This window comes from Polypterus senegalus, chromosome 14 (genome assembly GCF_016835505.1).
Source record: "Polypterus senegalus isolate Bchr_013 chromosome 14, ASM1683550v1, whole genome shotgun sequence".
NCBI lineage: Eukaryota > Metazoa > Chordata > Cladistia > Polypteriformes > Polypteridae > Polypterus > Polypterus senegalus.
The window spans coordinates 51,364,239-51,382,350 of NC_053167.1; the positions used below are offsets into that span (position 1 = coordinate 51,364,239).

General features: G+C 37.7%; 1 protein-coding gene across 2 annotated transcripts in view; it reads left to right on the top strand.

The window, feature by feature from the left end:
- The window catches only part of nkain4 (sodium/potassium transporting ATPase interacting 4), a 240,531-nt gene that overhangs the window by 87,526 nt on the left and 134,893 nt on the right, over positions 1–18,112 (top strand). For both annotated transcript variants that reach the window (XM_039735556.1, XM_039735557.1), the window contains exons 2-3: positions 799–936; positions 13,618–13,698. In XM_039735556.1, coding sequence (XP_039591490.1) covers positions 799–936; positions 13,618–13,698 — 219 coding nt within the window. The remainder of the gene's footprint in view (positions 1–798; positions 937–13,617; positions 13,699–18,112) is intronic.

An 18,112-nucleotide genomic window follows, 5' to 3' on the forward strand; every position in this document is an offset into this window, starting at 1 on the left:
TCATATCATAAGTAATAGAAAAAGTGAAATTCACCTCAAGTGAAATAACGTAGCAAATAAAGCAAACCCTAAAGCCTTTGTGATTATTTTTAACTAATAATAATGGACTTTTTCTTCTGAACCTCTACTGCAGAAATGCATTCTGAAAACAGATTAGTTGCATCTTTAAATTCAAAATTTTACCTACAATAGGATGGCATATTGGTGTATTGTTTAGCTTCATGTTTAAAGTTTCAAATATCAGATGTAAGCAAGCATCAAAAATGTGAAATCTTCACACCCATTTGCACACTCATGCTTTACCATTGGGTGGGTTTCTATGAGGATGAAGAACTGCTACCAGCCTGGAGAGGAGAGATCCATTTGCGGAGTTGCTTGTGGATTCAACTAGTCAGAGGTCGGCTAAAGACACAGACGCATTTCACTGATTCGGAAAAAGGAGAAAATGAGAATGTAGTCCAATTCAGGCAGAGAGGTCAGATCACAGATGACAGTAAACTGAGTGCAAAGTGAAAATCTTCATCAAAGTCACTGATACCTTGCTGACTTGATCTTGCCAGTTCACATAATTGGCACATCTTTTAGATGTCAGAGAAAGCATATGCAGACTTTACAATGACTGGAACTCGGGCCCCTCAAGCATTATTAATGGGTGTGCCACAGAGTATCCCTTTTCCAATAAAAGTTTATTTTTAATGTATAAAATGACTTTTTTTATAGAGACTGCAAGAAAAATACAGGCTTGCCTGGGATAGCTATAAATAAATGATATTAATGTTTTTTTTTTTGTTTTTACAGCTGGCAGCATTGGAACGGCAGGTCTTTGATTTTCTTGGATATCAGTGGGCACCCATCCTTGTGAACTTCTTTCAGATCATAATCGTCATTTTGGGCCTGTTTGGGACAATTCAGTACAGACCTCGCTACATTGTGGTGGTAAGATATATTGGTTTTTTTTTTGTAAAATGTGCAGTATGTGTTAACTGCTACTGTGACAGTGATTAATGACACATTTTGATTCATAATACATTTTATTAGACAATGGAACTGACAAATAAGTGTGCAATATCTTCTAAATTTATAGGAAGTGTAGTTAAATCGTCAAACGTTTACTTATAGTGTGCAGAAAAAATATCCTGCGTTATCACTCTAGGCATAATTATTGCATTTGACTGCCAGTAGTTAAAATCTTGACCCAAACATCAAAAGAGTCCGACATGTGGTAATAAATGCATTTATTGTGAGATCAAAGGAAGAATGTTAATCTATGTAAATAGCATTTCATTCCGTATAATTTTAATTGAAAGTGTATGTTCAGTGACTCCTAGTTGTGAACGATCAAAGTAAAATATCTGCCAAAGTGACAAGAGAACTATGCCTTCCAAAATGGGATCAGAAGATGTTATGCAAATCCCAGCCCACCTACTCATTTACATAATATTTCTTCTACTCAGGGTGCTAAAATGACATCAAAGATACAAATAGGTCATTTCGTTAAATTTGTCATTTTGTCAGAAGTTCACCAATTACGAGCATTCAGGGTCTTCTCATGGCTTTTTGGCTGTGGCTCGGCTTACAAGGAAGATATTTTGATATTGGTTATTAATATTCTGGTCACTTTGTGAAGAGATGACAGGCTAATTTATTTTTTCCTTCTTAAGATTAGTCTGCCTTTAAAGCTTTTTACTGTGTAGCCTGTAGCCTGCTTCTAACACCCTAAGTCATCAAATAGATTGACCTAAAATGCCATCTTTCAGCTTCTCTACATTATTGCTTGTCTTTCACTTGGGAAAAGTCCATCTGACAGACAGAAGAATTTTGTCCTTTCTTGGGACTGAGTACTCCGCTCTAACACAGTACTAACTTATTCTTTCTATAAGACCAAAAGTGCCACTTACTTTTCTTCATTTATGTTACTAGATATTAAACTCGATTGGATATGTTTATTTTTGCTTTCAGTGACTTTTGTGTTGTAATTTATTAAGTTAACCTTACAATGATTTTTTAAACTCGTGTTAATCTATACTAATAAAAGGCAAAGCCCTCACTCACTCATTCACTCACTCACTGACTCATCACTAATTCTCCAACTTCCCGTGTGGGTGGAAGGCTGAAATTTGGCAGGTTCATTCCTTACAGCTTCCTTACAAAAGTTGGGCAGGTTTTATATCGAAATTCTATGCGTAATGGTCATAACTGGAAGCAGTTTTTCTCCATTTACTGTAATGGAGATGAGCTTCAACGCCGTGGGGGGAGTTTCGTGTGACATCATCACGCCTCCCACGTAATCACGCAGTACATAGAAAACCAGGAAGAGCTCCAAAAACCACTGAAGAAAACATGCATTATATAATTGAGAAGGCAGCGAAACAATAAGAAGCGAGCGAGTGACATATACAACCATATTCATGAGTTCTGCTACTTCGGAAACAAAGCACGATGTAAACCTACACTTTAAATTAAGTTCATAGACAGGCTGCGCTGGCGTTTGTAATTTAGTGCCTGCCCATATAAGGCCGTCCGTCAGCGGCAATCCAATAGCAAACTGCCACGGGTAAATATTCACGGGTGAAGGACTGTGCTTATGGAGAGGAAGATGAGATGGTCAGGGTGGTGTTTGACACAAACTCAGCGAAACTGCGAGAGAAAGTTTTAAGTGCCAGGACTAAGGTAACATTAAATACAGCCATGGACATAGCAGGAGATGGCACCAGCACAGCTGGGAACCTTCGATGCATGTACACCGAGTGGCTCCGTGAACTGGCGCAGTGCACAGATAAAAGCAACAGTTCCAAAGAGCTGAACAAAACCGAATTACACAATTGAAAAGGCAGCAAAAAATATGAAGCGTCTCATACATACAAGCATATTCATAAATCCAACTACTGCGGAAACAAAGCACACGTTGGAAAAAGTCAATGTCCGCTAAAGGAAGACAGTGTAAAAAACCCATGCATGCAGTGTGTCAGGTCTCAGATAAAGAAGAAGCGAGCTGTTTATTGATGCAGTAAGAAGCGAATCGATGAATGAAACCTGTCATCTTTACAGCGATTGACAAACACGGAATGTAACTTGAACACAACACATCCTACAAATACGAACCTGATTGAAAGAAATAATGATAATCAAATCCTTGATGACAGCAACACTCAGTAACACTCACAAAACAAATACTGTATATTGACAGTCATGTTACGTTATTTTTAAAATGTTCCCTTTTCTTTTCTAGCTTTTTAACACACTACTTCTCGCTGCGATACGCGGGTATATATATATGTATATATATATAACCCGATCTACATACTCGAATAATGGATACTTTATTAGCCATCAATGATTGTTTTGGTAAAGCCATACTCAGTGTATTCATTAGATGAGCGGTAAAAAGTAAGGCGAGGGAGGATGACTTATTGAGGCATGCAGGCTGTAGTCTTGCGTCAACTCTATCTGAATTGCGCGATCACATTTGAAAAAATATATCTTTTCAAGTTCTATTTAGTCCATATGTGTCAAACTCAAGGGCGCGGGCCACATCCGCCCGGCGTGTAATTATATCCGCCCCGAGATCATTTTATATACTGTATTATTGTTATTAAAGCCGGGTATATGAAGCGCTGGTAACACAATAAACTACAGATCCCATAATGCAGCGCTTCAGCTGCCTTGCCGAACACTTACGCGTTAATCAAGTCTACCTTATGATGCTGCAAGTTATTGCGAAGCTAGCTCACGATGCTGAAGAGAAAGTTGATTCTGAAAATAGAGCCTTTAAAACCGATGGGAGGCTGAGTATATGTTTACTGAACCCGTGTGTCTCATTTGTGGAGCTAATGTGGCTGTAATTACAGAATTTAATCTAAGACGGCACTATAAAACAAAACATCAGGGTAACCTGAAAGACCTGAATGCAATGCAGAAGATACAGAAAGCAGAAGAATTAAATAAGAATCTGACACTTCAGCGGACGTTTTACCGTGCACAATCACAAAGTGATTTCAATTGAAGCTGCTTTTATGGGAGACACAACCACTTGCCCCACTTTCCCTGTTACCAAGTAATGTTAAACCAAGTCGTCACTACGGTGTTCCCAAATCGCACTTTGCTGATAAACTGAGCGCACTGAGTTTGCACGGCGCTTTGGTGACTTTGAAGAACAAAAAAAGTCCGTCTACATGCGGCTTGAACCTTGTGCATGTTTGGTAGCACATATCTGTGTGAGAAGCTCTTCTCAGTGATAAAGACTAACAAAACAGCACACAGGAGTCGCCTCACTGATGAGCACCTGCAATCCATCCTGAGAATCTCCACAACACAGAACCTCACACCAAACAGAAATGAACCTGTGGCCAAAAAAAGATGCCAGGCGTCCAGCTCTAAAATGACATATGAGCAAAGACAACTGAATGATTTGATTTGTTATTGCTGAAAGGAACACATTTTATTTATATTTCCAGGTTTTGTTATGCAGCATGTTCATATTTGAATTTGTATAATTTTGACAGGATATATTTTTATGGAGAGCAAAATCTTTTGGGATATTTAAAATCTAAGTTTATTTTTATATAAAATTACATAAGAGTAAAGAAATTTGAATGTTTGTTCTTTTAACGTTTACTTTATTTCTAACTTGTATAATTTCGACAGGATATGCTTTTATGGAGAGCAAAATATTATAAGTTGTTTAAGGTTTGAGTTGATTTATTCAGGAATAATATTCCTGTCTGTTTTTACCATTCCTACCAAAGATATTTCTGTCGACTAAATAAAAATTCCTTCTATTTAAAATTTAAATAGAACTTGAACAAATACGATAGTTCATAATATCCATGCAGACTTGCACGTAAGAGCGGGAGTTATCCGTTTTAACAAACAGCGTATTGCACTGATACGAAATAGCTGTGTGTGTATATATGTAGATATGTATGTATATGTATATATGTTTATATATGTGTGTGTGTATGTATATATATATATATATGTATTTGTGTGTATATATGTGTGTGTATGTATATATATGTGTATATGTATAGATATGTATATATATATGTTTGTGTGTGTGTGTAAATATATATATATATTTATATTTATATATATATACTAGCAAAATACCCGCGCTTCGCAGCGGAGAAGTAGTGTGTTAAAGAAGTTATGAAAAAGAAAAGCAAACATTTTAAAAATAACGTAAGATGATTGTTAATGTAATTGTTTTGTTGTTGATATGAGTGTTGTTGTCATATCTATCTATTTATATATACATATATATATTTATATATATCTGTGTATATATATATATATATATATATATATATATATAGCAAAATACCTCGATTGGCAGGAGAAGTAAAAGAAAAGGAAACATTTTAATAATAACGTAACATGATTGACAATGTAATTGTTTTGTCATTGTCATGAGTGTTATATATACACACACAGACACATATATAAACATATATATATATAAATATATATATATATACATCTATACACATATATATATACAGTTATATATATATACATATACACACATACATATATATACATATACATATATACACATACTGTATATACACACACACATATATATACATACTGTATATACACATATACATATCTACATATATACTGTATATAAACATATATATATACAAATCTACATATATATATCCACATATATATATATTAGGGTGGGACTCGATTAAAAAATTAATCCAATTAATTAGAGGCTGTGTAAGAATTAATCTTGATTAATCGTATGTAATCGCACACGTAAATTTGCCCCAAATCGCAAATGTTTTTTTTAATTTAAAAGTGTTTTAGTGGGCGACAGAATCAAATAATAGACATGTACATGAATATTGTAAACTGAAGCTGTTTTAATTTCTGAAAAAAAGCCTTTAAACTGCATTTGAATTCAAAACAGAAACAAAAATATCATCCCTGGTTAAAATTGGGCAGACTTAAAAATAAAGTGGTAGTTTAAGTACTTTAAGTAGATTTTCAGAATAGTATTGTCTTTAAATAATAATAACCAAAATTTCAACATAAAGTGCAGTTTTTCTTCTTAAAAAAATAAGTCAGAAACATAAAAGGTAATTTGACCAACTTAATCTTTAAACTCTGAGTAACATTAGCCAAAATTATTTTGTACATTAGGCTAAAACAGTGTGTTCATTGAACATTTTGTAATTAGATGTAATCAGAATTACTAACGGTCACGGAAGTCCAATGATCCCCAGTAAGAGCCACAAAGTCTGCTTTCTGTAATGCATCTAATTTTGCTTGCTTTTCATTGTGCACAAAACCATGCTTTTATCAAGGCTTTGCTCGGGAAGTCGAAATGATCAGTCGTAAGAACGCGCTTTATTCCGACTCTAACATTTTTGTAGCTGTGATGTGTGCATCAGTGTAATGGATGTACCAGGAAATCATGCATTGACAAAAGTTCCGTTTGCTTGGAATTGAAAGTGTGATTAAATGCGTTATTTTTTTAACGCGTTATGGAGTACATGCATCGAAGCTTCTCAACTGTGCTTGTGCTAATAAAGGGAAACATTTTAAAAATAACATAACATGATTCTGCGTTAACGAATATTTTTCATACGTCCCAAACCAAGGAGATCGAAGGTAAAATGAATCGGGTAGCGCGCGTACATACTCAGTGCATCCCCTCTCGGGAATCGAACCTCGAATGTCGGCATTAGAGGCAAAGACTCTACAATTGCGCCACAGCGTGTGGCTTGTTTATGGAGTATGTACTGTAGATCGGGTATATATATACATTTATATATATATACCAGCGTATCGAGTGGAGAAGTAGAAGTTATGAAAAGGGAACATTTTAAAAATAACGTAACATGACTGTCAATATACAGTAATTGTTTTGTGAGTGTTATTGAATGTTGCTGTCATCAAGGATTTGATTATCATTATTTGTTTCAATCAGGGTCGTATTTGTACGATGTGTTGTGTTCAAGTTACATTCCGTGTTTGTCAATCGTTGTAAAGATAAGAGGTTTCATTCATCGATTAGTTTCTTACTGCATCAATAAACAGCTCGTCTTCCTCTTTATCTGAGATGTGACAAACTGCATGCACGGGTTTTTTACACTGTCTTCCTTTAGCGGGACATTCACTTTTTCCACCGTGTGCTTTGTTTCGCAGTAGCTGCACTTATGAATATGATTCTATGTATCAGGCGCTTCATATTTTTTGCTGCCTTCTCAATTGTGTAATTCGGTTTTTGTTCAGCACTCTTTGGAACTGTTGCTTTTTATCTGTGCACTGCGTCAGTTCACGTGAGCCGCTTGGTGTTCTTGCATCGATGGTTCCCAGCTGTGCTGGTGCCATCTCGTGTAATGTCAGCTAAGACCCGGCACTTAAAAGTTTCTCTCGCAGTTTCAATGAGTTTGTGCCAAACACCACCCTGACCATCTCATCTTCCTCTGCATAAGCACAGTCCTTCACACGTGAATATTTACCGGCAGTGTTTGTATTGGATTGCCGCTGATGGACGGCCTTATATGGGCAGGCACTAAATTACAAACGCTAGTGGCAGCCTGTCTATGAACTTAATTTAATATAAACTTACGGTTCACGCCGTGCTTTGTTTCCGCAGTAGCTGTACTTATGAATATGCTTATTTGCTTCATAATGTTTTTCTGCCTTCTCAATTGTGAAATGGCGTTTTGTGCTCATCGCTGTTTGGAGTTTCTTCCTTGTTCTCTACATATTTATGTAGGAGGCGTGATGATGTCACACGAAACTCCGCCCCCCACGGCGATCTCCAACTCAACTCTATTACATTATATGTAGAAAAATAGGTTCCAGTTATGCCCAACTTTTGTAAGTAAGCTGTAAGGAATAAGCCTGCCAAATTTCAGCCTTCTACCTACACGGGAAGTTGGAGAATTAGTGATGAGTGAGTGAGTGAGTGAGTCAGTCAGTGAGTGAGTGAGTGAGTGAGGGCTTTGCCTTTTATTAGTATAGATATATATATATATATATATATATGACAGCAACACTCATCACTCACAACAGTGACAAAACAATTACATTGACAATCATGTTACGTTATTTTCAAAATGTTTCCTTTTCTTTTTCATTGCTTCTTTAACACACTACTTCTCCGCTGCGAAGCGCGGGTATTTTGCTATATTCACATAAACTGGGATGTAAAATTTCTCTGAACTCATTTCTAGTTGTAATTTCTAAGCTGGTGGAGTGACATGCACTCTTGGGCAGGATATCCCAGGATAATAAGTTTTCACCGTACATAATGCTTGATAATGTGATGTGGCCAATTTTTTTTTATTTTTAAAAGATTTTAATTTAGAAATAATTTGACTGCACTTTTTTTTTTTAACTTCGCTACAGTATATCTTTTATAGACATAGCAATGTTAGAGGTTGGTACTCGCATAACTTTACTTTTGGACAAACCAAATAGTTTATGGCTGAAACTGGCCAAACATGTTCTGTAAATATGGATTTAAAATGTATTAAAATGCAAAAGCAACAAAATCTACAGTGCATTAAAGGGTGCTTGAAAAGGATGGTGGCTAACATTCTTTCAAATGAAGCTTTTCACCTGTAAAGAGATGTTTCGTCATTTAGTTGCAGTTATTATCTGCAATGAGTTATTCCTAAACAGGCAGTCATTTAAGAGCTGTGCCATTTGTAAATTGTCAATGGGAATTTCAATATCTACGTAGCACAGATGAAATCTGAATTGTGACTTAGTAGTAAGTAACACTTCAAAGGTGTGTTGATACATGACAAGATTACAAATTTTCAATCACAGAATTAAATTCCCTGCAGGACTTCTTCTGTGTTATAACTCTCTCAATATGAATATTAGATTGATGCGGAAAAGACTCTCAGAGAGACAGAAATTAATGGGCAATTTGAAAAAAAAAACATGGACGTAGCAAAGGTTGAAGCACTGAGGAAAGCAGAAATTGGCAAACTCGTTCACAAGAATTAACTTAAAGTTAAAATTAATTGAGAGTCCAAACCAGGATCAAAATATATTGCCTTCCTTTTGTTTTTATACCAAGTCTGATTGATTCTATATGTTTGAGACCGCTAGGCCACCATGATGTCATGGTTCACGTGAATCACATACAATAACTAGTAACCCTGTATTGTGGCATCATAGTGAACAGCTAGACAAAATGGTGGAGTATGTGAAAACAAAACTCACAAAAGGCGACAAAATGATGCCAAAGAAATATTGGTAAAGAAACAAAAATAAAAATAACACAAGCAGCAGCATTATGATATGCATATAAATGAATGGAAAAAAAACTTTCAAAGTTAATAGAATCTGTATAAAGTAAATTCCAGGAAGAAAGGGACATTTAAAAGCAGTTAATCAAGAAGATTATTGTTATTGAATATTGAGGAAGTTTTTCAGTAATAATTATTTTGTCTGAGAATATCTGGTCAGTTGTGAATATAAAATAACTTCCTTTATAGTTCCTTGTTGCCTGTGATGTTTTCTTTGGATAGAATGACAGTCTAGCCAGACAGGCATTAATCATGACAGTGGCAGAGATGTATAACCATTTTCTTCTGGGGTTTAATAAGAGGGTTGTAGTTGTTGCCCGGGTCCTATACACAGGAAATTGCAATATTTATTTTATTTTTTACCAAAACCAAATTGCTAACTGAAACTTTAATTTAAAATTTTGCTAAGTCAAAACTAGAGGTTTTTTCCAATATTATCATGAGAGCAAAAATATACATTAATACAATCTTGACATGCAGCATAAAAAGGAACTGATTCAATAGCTGGAAAAACAAGGTGAAGAAGTTACTGTTGAATGTAAAATAAGCACATGGCAATCTGAGGAATGACCAGGGATTCAAGTGGAATCAAATTACTGGCAACACTCTGTTTATGGTGATACATTTTGATTGACAAGCACTGAAAGTCCGAGCGCCACTTGTACAGCGTAGTGGTGAGAAAGGAAGTTGTTGTTTGCCAGGTAAAATATTTGTTCTTATGCATTGAGGACATAAATTGAGGAATCAGAATTAACCACAATAATGAGCAATGCACATGACAATGAAATAAATAAATCCTGATCACTGTTGTTAAAAGATCTGTTAAAGGAACGCAGAAAGTAAAATCAATTCTAGGAGTAAAATGAAAAAGGACAAACTAATGCTCTAGAAATTTTACACAGCAGCTGTATGAAGACAATAACACTGGAAGACACAGAATAATTATATATACTAAAAAGTAAAATGAAACATTTGATCATGCAAGTAATAAACAGCTAAATGGATGAAGTCAAATATACAAATAACTCTTTAAGATTGTTAACCAAGGCAGTATCGTCCTAATTGCCTTATTCAATCATGTTTATAAAAATGGTCTGATAAACCTGGATCATTTGACAGTGTATGTGAATATCATACATGTCTTAAAAGTCACCTTTTTACTGTATATTGTCCCTAAAAAATAATATCCAAAACATTTTACATCATAAACAAAGAATAAGTCACTGAGATGCCCATTAAATGGTCTTAAATGATAAATGGAGTAGTGCAGTTAGTTCTTCACCAAGAGCAAATGTCCAGCGGCTGTGGGGCATCTGTTGGTGAAGAAAGATTCACGGATCTTGACTTTGCTGACGATGCTGTGATCTTCGCAGAGTCAATGGAGGTTCTGATCAGGGATCCTGAGAGACTGAGTTAGGAGTTTGAGTGTCAGGGCTTGCAAGTGTCCTGGATAAAAAACAAGATCCAGGCCTTTAATGACCTCTTGGGCACAGCCATTAGCAGTGTGTCTGTTTGCGGAGAGAGTGTCGACCTTGTTAAGAGGTTTACTTACCTTGGCAGTGACATTCATGTCTCTGGTGACTCATCCAATGAAGTCAGTAGACGAATTGGGAGAGCATGGGGAGGTCATGAAGTCACTGGAAAGGGGTGTGTGGTGCTCCCAATATCTATGCAAAAGGACAAAGGCCCAAGCCTTTAGAGTCCTGGTGCTTCCTGTCTTGCTATATGGTTGCAAGACATGGATGCTATCCAGTGACCTGAGGCGAAGACTGGACACCTTTGGTACTGTGTCTCTCCAGAACATCCTTGGGTACCGTTGGTTTGACTATGTGTCAAATGAGCAGTTGCTCATGGAATCCTGAATGAGGCACATTACCTGCATTGTGAGGGAGTGTCAGTTACGGCACTACGGCCATGTGGCGTGTTTCCCCGAGGGTGATCCAGCTCGTAAGATCCTCATTTTTGGAGACCCAGCCAAGGGGTCGGCCACGTAACTCCTGGCTGCAGCAGATAGAGGGTCATTTCTGGAGGGTGGAACTGGACTGCGTGTCTGCCTGGGGAGTTGCAAACCAGGATCCCGAGTTGTTTTGTTGTGTAGTGGGTGTGGCAACACACTGTACCAGTGCATGCTCCCCAACTTGACTTGACTTGACTTGCAGTTAGTGCTGGTGCTTCACAGAGCTGGCATCCTTAGTTGTTGAATCCTGTGTCTGGCTTTTGCCTGTGTGCAGTTTGCAGTTTCTCTGCTTATCTGTGCGTATTTTCTGCTATATATTGTTTTTTCTCTCAAAGAAGGGCAACTTAAGTTGGTTACTCCAAACTGGCCCCATTTTGAATGAGTGTTTGTGTTTAAATGGGCCCTGTGATGGACTGACATTCTGTCTGGTGTGGCAGTAGGGGGCGCTTGTGCTCTCTTGAACCCTCAGGTACCACACTAGACACCAGGTAAAAGTCCCAGACTCTTTATTAATTTGTAACAATGTGCACAAAGCACTCTCCAAACTCCTCACACAAATCACAAACAATACTCTTCCTCCTTGCCCAGACACTTCGCCCTAATACCTCCTAGCTCAGCTCAGTGTCTGGACTGGCCCATCGTCCTTTTATAGCCCCTGACCCAGAGGTGTTCCTGTCCAATCAGACCACAGTCCCTTATTCCTTCCGGGTCAGGGTAAACAGTCCTTTTCTTCAACCCGGGAGCACGTCATTCCTTCCTGTCACGTGACCGTGACGTACTCCTGGGTTATAGGGCACATAAGAGCCCACGAGCCCCCCTACAGCGACTCCTGGTGGCCCCCAAGGTATCCAGCAGGGCTGTGTATAAACACTACATAGTCCATGAGGCCCTGCTGGAACTCGGGGCACGATTCTGCTGTCGGGAGAGCTCCTCCTGGCGGCCTGGGGGTGAGGGCCGGAGCACGAAGCCGGCAGTCCTCCACATTGGTTTTATTTCCTGCTTTTGAACTTAGTGCTGCTGAGATTGGCTTTAGCAGCCTCCGTGACCCTTAATTATGTTTAATGTGTTAGAGAATGTGTGAATCTACAGTTTGTACAGGTATATATAAATGGGGAATACATCAATAACATTAGTTACCCAGGCAATGTTGGCCTGTTATCTGATAATGTAGAGAGCTCACAAATTTGATTTTGAAAGACCACTATAGTTGTCCATTGACATATGATAACTTTTGTTGCAGATAATGGAGCTGTGAGGCTGGTTTAGTATAAGATATACTAAGTAAACAGCTTACACATCACAGGGTATTACATTTATATCTAGATAATCTGCCATGCTTGCATTTTAATACTTTTTAAGTTTAGAAAACTCATTTAGCTTACCTGGTGCAGCTTAAAGCTTTTTTTCCTTTTTTCATGGAGGTCTCCTGGAGTTCCTTGGACTTCATGGCTTGGTTATTACAATATGAATTGTTGGCCCTTATATACACAGTTGTGCACTTTTCTGAATAATATCCATTCAACTAATTTTGACACAAGTGGACTCCAATTAAGTTGTAGACACATCTCAAGAATCATTAATGCACCAAATGTACCTGATGACAATTTGGAGTGCACAGTCATGGGTCTGAATACTTATGTAAAGGAGAGATTTCCATATTTGATTTTTAATAAATTTGCAGACCATTCTAAAAACATGTTTTTGTCTGGTCATTATGGGTTGTTGAGGGTAGATTGATGGGGTAAGATGGCAAATTTATCAATTTAAAATGAAATCTTCAACACGATAAAGTGTGGAGAAAGTGAAGTTGTCTGGATACTATCTGAATCCAATGTAATGTCATGCAGTTATCACTGTTTTTTAATATGATTCTTTATTACAAAACTATTTAATATACACATTTGCAATATCCCTTTCTTTGATGAAGTAATTCAACAAAAACTAAACATATCCCAACTTTCAAAAAAGTTAACTAAGTCCCCAAGTAGACCACATATGTTCATTTTCTATCTTGTTGTAACATGGTGACCAAAACTGAATACACCATTCATAAAGTGGTTAGTTCAATTTAATTAATTTTTACAGTTTGTTTTATATTTTCATTTTATTCTAGAATATCTGCAAGTTCTGTACTATCCTCTTATTTACATTTGGCTTGTTTTATCTTTAATCTTACATGTTTTTGACCCTTTTATTCATTCCTTTGGATTTATAAAGTGCTTTGTGACCATGCACACTGTGGAAAATACTGTATATTATCAAATTAAGGCCAATTGATGAAATGTGTAATATATGTGATGCTCAAAAGTATGGCTATGTGATATGAGATGTAACTCATACATTAATTATTTTCTTGTTTTTCTTCTTTCATAGTATGCTGTGTGGACAACCTTGTGGGTCACTTGGAATGTATTTATTATCTGCTTTTATTTGGAAGTTGGTGGACTTTCAAAGGTAAGTTTTTAGACCAGAGCAAATACGCTACACTTTAAATATCATTTTTTTCATTTTACTAAATAAATACTAGTTTTATTATAAAGTTTCATCTTGATAAATCATGCTTGCTGTTAACTTAGAAGGCCCATAAGGTCTGAGCCTTTCATGCCACCATCCCAAGTCCCCAGTTCAAACATTGTAAATAAAGGCTGTGGACGCTAAAGGTGCTGTTGCCCAGTTAAACCCACCAGACAGAAGTCCAGGGCACACGTATAAAAGCACCAAGAAGATTTCTTTAATATTTTTCTTCAAATATAGTGTACAAAGCACCGTACACCCCACAATTCTCAAATCAATAAAAATAATAATAATAATAAACAATAATCACAATCCTCCTCTCCACCCAGCAGCTCCGTCACTCTACCACCCAACTCCAGCTCGCTTTGCTGGGTTTCCCAAAGTCCTTTTATAGTCCATGACCCAGAAGTGTTCCTTCTCTGGGTCAAACACCACATCATCCTTCCTCAAGTAGCCCGAAAGTACTGCGGGCTTCCATCCTCGTGACTCTTAAGTACTTCTTGGTTTTCGTAACAGTAGTAGTCCCCAGGTTCTTGGTGAACTCCCCCTGGCGGCACCCACGGCACCCAACAGGGCTGAGGAAACAAACTCCACATCCCAGGATGCTTTCAGGGAATCCAGGGAATCGTTGCCGTCCAGGGGAGCTGCCATCTAGTTTCCCAGGGGATGCAGTGCCCTGAAAAGGCTGCCTTCCTCCACTCTTTTCTTTCAAGGACGTTCTGGCTGGACTGAACCTCCAGCTGTCCATCACAGAGCATAACAGTATCTTTTATAGAAAAGCATACTTGACACTGACCTTTGTTTGTCTTACAGTAATTAGCATAAATTAGTCCTATATTTATGACCAGTAAAAAATTAAATTAGATAGAGAACATGTTGTCAATTGAGGTGTTTAAGAAGGACACCTGCTTTATTAAGTGTGTTACACATTTTTGCTTGTCAGTAAGATGGAAAAACACATACAAGTTCTAATATCATCCATCCATCCATTATCCAATCCGCTATATCCTAACGACAGGGTCACGGGGGTCTGCTGGAGACAATCCCAGCCAACACAGGGTGCAAACCAGGAAATAAATCCCATGCAGGGTGCTAGCCCACCGCAGAGCTAATATCACATTCTTTGTAATACCCTATGTTGGTGCATCAAATATAGAAGAGAAAAATTACTTTGTTTAAAAAAATGACCTTGGATTTAAGAGACATATTTACAGACCTATTAATTGATTTAATGTTATTATTACACTGTATATAATATGGAAAGTACATAATATAAAATAATCATTCTGTAAAGCTAACATCCATGTGAGCAACCTATTTTGGTAAGAGTCTGATTGGCGTTTATGCTCTAAAAGCAGACCAGCTTGTATCAAAAGGCATTTTCGCTAAGTGCCAGACAAATTTGTACTGTTTACAGCTCTCACATTTGTGTCTGCTGTTGTCTCTTTATTAATGTTTAGAAACAGATGCCATTTATCAGAACAAAAACCGGTCTCTGAGCTATAAAAATGCTGGAGTGCTTGGGATCCATTACATTATATTCTGTAAAAAGGAGTCTAAATTATATAAATAACATTTTCAAAGAAAATATTGTAATTTAACTCAGAGAGGCACAGTTGTGCAGTGTTTAGTGCTGTTACTTCACAGCTTCAGAGTCCTGGGTTGAACTCTTGGCCCAGGTACTGCCTCTCTTGCTTTGCATTACTGGAAAACTGTAGGTTTTTTCCTTTGTGTGCTCTGGTTCCTCACAAAAAGATGTTTGTGTTATTTCAGTTGGCTCTACTGTAGTTTGGTAAATGTAGATGTGCACTTGAGTATGCAATGTCCATGGTTGATTCACGACTTAACATCTAATGCTAATGGTTGCTCGAAACTCTAAACTGGATCAGTAAACTAAATAACAGGTTTATAATGAATCATTTTCACAATGAACAGCTTAGACTAAAGTAACTTCTGCACATATTGAACCTTATGGGTGATACATTGAATTAGGACACTATTGTTAAATGGTACAACTTATCTGTGCACTTATTTATCAGGTGTCTCAGAGTCCTAATTTGGGATCCTGAGGCGGTTTGTCATGTGGTGGGTGCAGCAACACACTGTATCAGTGCATGCTCCCAAACTCCCTCTCCCATCAGATTACTCCTAGGAATTACCCTAGAAGACTGATTAGGATAAAAATTTGTCCTACCCAAGAGTATGACATGAGAGGTTTGTATAAATTATCTTATACCCACTCCCAGTAAGGAATAGGAATTCACATTTGAGAATGATGTTAGGATTTTACAGCACCTTGAACTGCAAAATTAAATTCATAATGATGTTTTGTAGTTTTCTGATACTAATGCTTAGGGTTTAATACAAAGATAATAACAGTAACATTGATAATAATTATATTCAAAGTAGTAGTAGAAGAAGAAGAATATGGAAAACATAATAAGTTAGGATAGTGCGCTAAATTGCATGTAATTGTTGCACTTCACAACAACATCAAAATAATATTGTAATGAGCACTGAGATGGAAAGACTAAGACACACATAAAATGGGAGTAAAGCCTGATTGAGCCTATTTAACAATTAATGATCCATGGCTGTACTTTCAGAAGAATCACCTTCCTCACTGTTATGGCAATGGCCATGGCAAATGTCTCATAAAGTAACAGGTACTAAAACTAGCCACGTCTGTTCTGGTACTGTTTTTGAAGCCACATTCACTCTTCCAGTGTTCTTGATCGTCTTCCAGAGTCTTATGCCTCTCTCCATGTTTCCACCCTTATCTTCTGCGAGGCTTAATTTATCCAATTCCTCAGGAATCTCAACCTGCCTTCTTAAAACTTCCAGAGCTTATAAAGCATACAGCTTGTGGATGCCACCTGTAAAAAGAGCTGTCAGAATGAAAAAAGAGTTCTTTCAAGCTTGGTTAGCTTGTGAGACTCCAGAGGCACCTGTTTGTCACCAAGCGGAGTGTGGCAATGGCAGTGGTGGAAGCAAAATCTTGGGTTTGAGAGGAGTTCAGTGAGACCATGGAAAACATCTTTTGGTTAGCCTTGAAGTGATTCTGGCAAACTGTCAGGCAACTCAGTATGGAGAAGTAATGCTTCGCCCATGCGGTTTATAGCAGTCATGGAGTTCTGCTGACCTCACCTGGAGATATAGTCGGGTGGTGGAAAGAGCACTTTGAGTACCTCCTAAGTCCTTCTGGCATGGAAACAGACTCAGAGGAAGACTCACCCATCACTGGAGCTAAAGTCGCTAGAGTAATTACAAAAACTATGTAACTAATCGCCCTGAGTTCTTAAAGGCTCATGCTGACATGCCTCTTCAACATTGCATAGAGATCAGGGTCATTTCCTCTGGACTAGCAAGCTGGGGTGGTGGTCACCATGTGTACGAATGGGGACCGGGGAGATTATTTTTCAAGTTCAAATGGATCACACTCCTCAGCTTCCCTGGGAAGGTCTATGCCAGTGTTCTGGAAAAGAGAATCTAACTGTTGGTCAAACCTTGTATTCAAGACAAACAATGCAGATTTTGTCATGGATTTGGAACACTGAACCTGCTTTTTACCCTCACAAGGATTCTGGAGGGTTCATGGGAGTATTACAACACAGTTTACCTGTGTTTCATGGACTTAGAAATAGTGTCCATTTGCATCCTTCAGGTTGTCTTGTGGTGTGTGCATCAGAAATATGGGGTACCGGGTCAGCTGTTGTAAGCTATCTGGTCCATGTACATCTGGAGCAATAGCTTGGTTTGTAATGTTGGCAGTAAGTCTGACTCATTTCTGGTGGGTGTGCAACTCTATCAGGCTTCCCTTTGCCACTGATTCTGTTCATAATTTTTATGGATAGAATTTCTAGGAGTGAGTAAGGAATGGAAAGTGTCCAGTTTAGTGGCCTCAGAACAGCATCTTTGAGTTTTTTGGATGATGTGGCACTACTGGTATCATTGTGCTCTGACCTCACACTGGTGCATGTCCAACTGGTAGGATACCTTGGGGCAGACCCAGGATGTGCTGGAGAGATTATATCTGTTGGCTGGCATGAAACTGCCTCAGTAACCCACAGAGGAGTTGGAGGAGGTAGCGCTGGAAAGGGATAATAATAATAAGAAGAAGACGAAGTTGCATTTATAGAGCGCCTTTCACAAATTCAAGGTCGCTGTCTGCTGCACCTGTGGCCCGGACCCAGAACACTGATAGAAAATGAATGGATGGATGGAAATAATAGATGGATATAATCTAATGAAACATTAAGAAAAACTACAAAGTTAGATTTAGTAAAAAAAAAAGTGGAAAAGATTTTACATTACCTAATAAAAATCATTTACCTATGCTGATTTAGAAAATTTG